This window comes from Lampris incognitus, chromosome 17 (assembly GCF_029633865.1).
Source record: "Lampris incognitus isolate fLamInc1 chromosome 17, fLamInc1.hap2, whole genome shotgun sequence".
NCBI classification, from domain to species: Eukaryota; Metazoa; Chordata; class Actinopteri; order Lampriformes; family Lampridae; genus Lampris; species Lampris incognitus.
Window position 1 is genome coordinate 13,218,907 of NC_079227.1, and position 2,488 is coordinate 13,221,394.

General features: G+C 51.9%; 2 protein-coding genes across 2 annotated transcripts in view; one reads left to right on the forward strand and one right to left on the reverse strand.

Annotated features, from left to right (window-relative positions):
• The window catches only part of LOC130127932 (rho GTPase-activating protein SYDE1), a 23,050-nt gene extending 21,099 nt beyond the window's left edge, over window positions 1-1,951 (reverse strand). The window contains exons 1-2 of the mRNA XM_056297647.1: window positions 1,848-1,951; window positions 1,361-1,602 (exon numbers count right to left, since the gene is read on the reverse strand). Coding sequence (XP_056153622.1) covers window positions 1,361-1,602; window positions 1,848-1,951 — 346 coding nt within the window. The remainder of the gene's footprint in view (window positions 1-1,360; window positions 1,603-1,847) is intronic.
• Window positions 1,950-2,488, forward strand: part of ebf3a (EBF transcription factor 3a) — a 42,311-nt gene continuing 41,772 nt past the window's right edge. Inside the window, 1 exon segment of the mRNA XM_056297648.1 lies at window positions 1,950-1,963. Within this exon segment, the coding sequence (XP_056153623.1) occupies window positions 1,950-1,963 (14 nt within the window).

The following is a 2,488-nucleotide window of genomic DNA, read 5'->3' on the forward strand; positions in this document are numbered from 1 at the left end:
CTGTAGTTCCCTTCACAGGGAGGAAATGTTAGCTTCACGCACAACTGGGAATAAACTTAACTTAGAGCAAACCAAGAAACCTAACACGGAATAACGAACAGGAAGCTGTCGGACATTAACAACGCTGCAAACAACACAATTAACTCCACATCATCCATCATACGATACGTGTCAGAAATATTCATACACGAAGTGATCTCTCTCTCTCTCTCTCTCTCTCTCTCTCTCTCTCTCTCTCTCTCTCTCTCTCTCTCTCTCTCTCTCTCTCTCTCTCTCTCTCTCTCTCTCACTACTACCTCAGCAATACTGGCTGGTTATTGGTTATGTTTGTTTTGCATGTGTGTGTGTGTGTGTGTGTGTGTGTGTGTGTGTGCATGAGAATCATACAGAGAGAGAGCAAGAGGGAGAGAGAGAGAGAAATCAAGCCTGTACTACAAAATGTACTACAAAATGTACTGCATATGTACTGCATATGTACTACAACATGTACTAACCCCACCAGAGACTCTTATCTTTCTGTCTCTTCCTTTGACTGAGCCTAAAAGTTCGTCTTATGTAACATGCATTGCAAAATATTAGTTTTTCTCTCTCACTCTGTCTCTGTCTTGTTCTCTCTCTCTCTCTCTCTCTCTCTCTCTCTCTCTCTCTCTCTCTCTCTCTCTCTCTCTCTCTCCTCCCGTGGGGAATGTAAACACTGACTTTGGGACACAGAGTTGAACTAATTCCTCTGGTAACAGAATAACCAAACCATGTGAAGGCTGAACAAACTCTGGCTTTCACATCCCTTCCTCTCTCTCTCTCTCTCTCTCTCTCTCTCTCTCTCTCTCTCTCTCTCTCTCTCTCTCTCTCTCTCTCTCTCTCTCCTCCATACGTTTACATTTGACCCACAGGAAGCCGCTGTAAGTCCACTTCTCTTCCCACAGTCTAGATGTACTCTGATAGAGAGGGTGCGTGTGCGTGTGCGTGTGCGTGTGCTCGGGCTGATGGTCAGTCTAACACAGAGCCTAACGCAGAGCAAACCCCGACGTGTCTCACGCTTCATTTATAACTCGGTCTCCCCGCGGCGGAGGCTCGGCCCGACGTGTCTCACGCTTCATTTATAACTCGGTCTCCCCGCGGCGGAGGCTCGGATCTGATCCTCCCTCCAAGGCTGTTCGGGGTGAAATAACGCGTCCTATCCGAGCCCGTCCGGGCTTTCCGCAGCTGCGGTTGGCGCACCAGTGCGTGAGCTCCACACGCATGTCCGTGCGTGCTGTGTCGCGCGACACAGCGGACGTCTCGCTTAGCCGAGTGAAGGTAGCGCGCGCGTCAGAATGGGTAGTTGCAAAGCTCGTGTTTGGTTAAAACGTGCCTTCCCTACCGGTGATTTTGGGGTCGGTCTTCCGCCGGGACCTGTCTTTCTCCCCCGCAGCCGGGAGAAGGTCCTCTTCAGCAGGGGCTCGGCCATGCAGGCGCCGCTGGTCGCGGTGGGAGACGGAGGGAAAAGAGGGAGAATATCCGACATAGGAGAAAAAACAAAACAACGCAAGATAAGAAAGGAAAGAAAGAGAGAAAAAGAAGGAAAGCGGAGTCGCGGTCACGTTAACGTTCACGTTAACGCTCCTTCTTCAGCCGCTCCGTATGTTCACCTCCGGCTCTCCGGCGGGTGGAGACCTCCGAGACTCCCATCGTCTCTCTCCGGGTTTGCGGGTTTCTCTCTCTCTCTCTCTCTCTCTCTCTCTCTCTCTCTCATCTCTCTCTCTCTCTCTCTCTCTCTCTCTCTCTCTCTCTCTCATCTCTCTCTCTCTCTCTCTCTCTCTCTCTCTCTCTCTCGCTCTCTCTCTGTCGCTCTCTCTCCGAAGCTGAACAGGAAATAAATTCCATAGATTCCCCCCACCCTCCTCTTCTCCTCCCCCTCCTCCTCCTCTTCCTCCTCGGCGAACTCAGGGTGGAGGGTAGCGAGAGCATTCATGGGAAACGGAGTGTAAGGATAATAATAACAATAATAATAACGGGGGGAAAAAAGAAAATAGAAGCTGACGGAAACAGCGCGGGTTTGTGTCCCTCCAGCCGCTGTTCGGGGTAGACCCTCCCGCTCGTCTCAGTTACTCCTCGTCGTCCGTCGTCGTCCTTCTCTCGGTCCTTCTCCCGGGTGGACGTCGCGGCACTCGGGGGGGGGGGGGTCAGAAGGCGGACGTTTGTCAAAGTGATCGTAAATGAAGGGACTTGATTTGTTTTGCGAGGCGGGAGGGGGAGGGGAGGGGGGGTCGGCGGGAGTGTGTGGGTGAGGGAGCTCGCGGAGAGGAGTCGCTTGGAGGGTTTACATGGTTTCCAGTCAGACTCGGCCGTGTTTGGGTTTGTGACGTGATGCATACTTGAAGTGAATGGTTTTGCTTTCTCCGCTGCATGGCTGGGTTGGTGTAGTGACCAAAGCCAAACCGCTGACGACTCCCACACATGGATGCTGTTTACAGAGCTAACTAGCTAGCATTCCCAAATCATGATCATG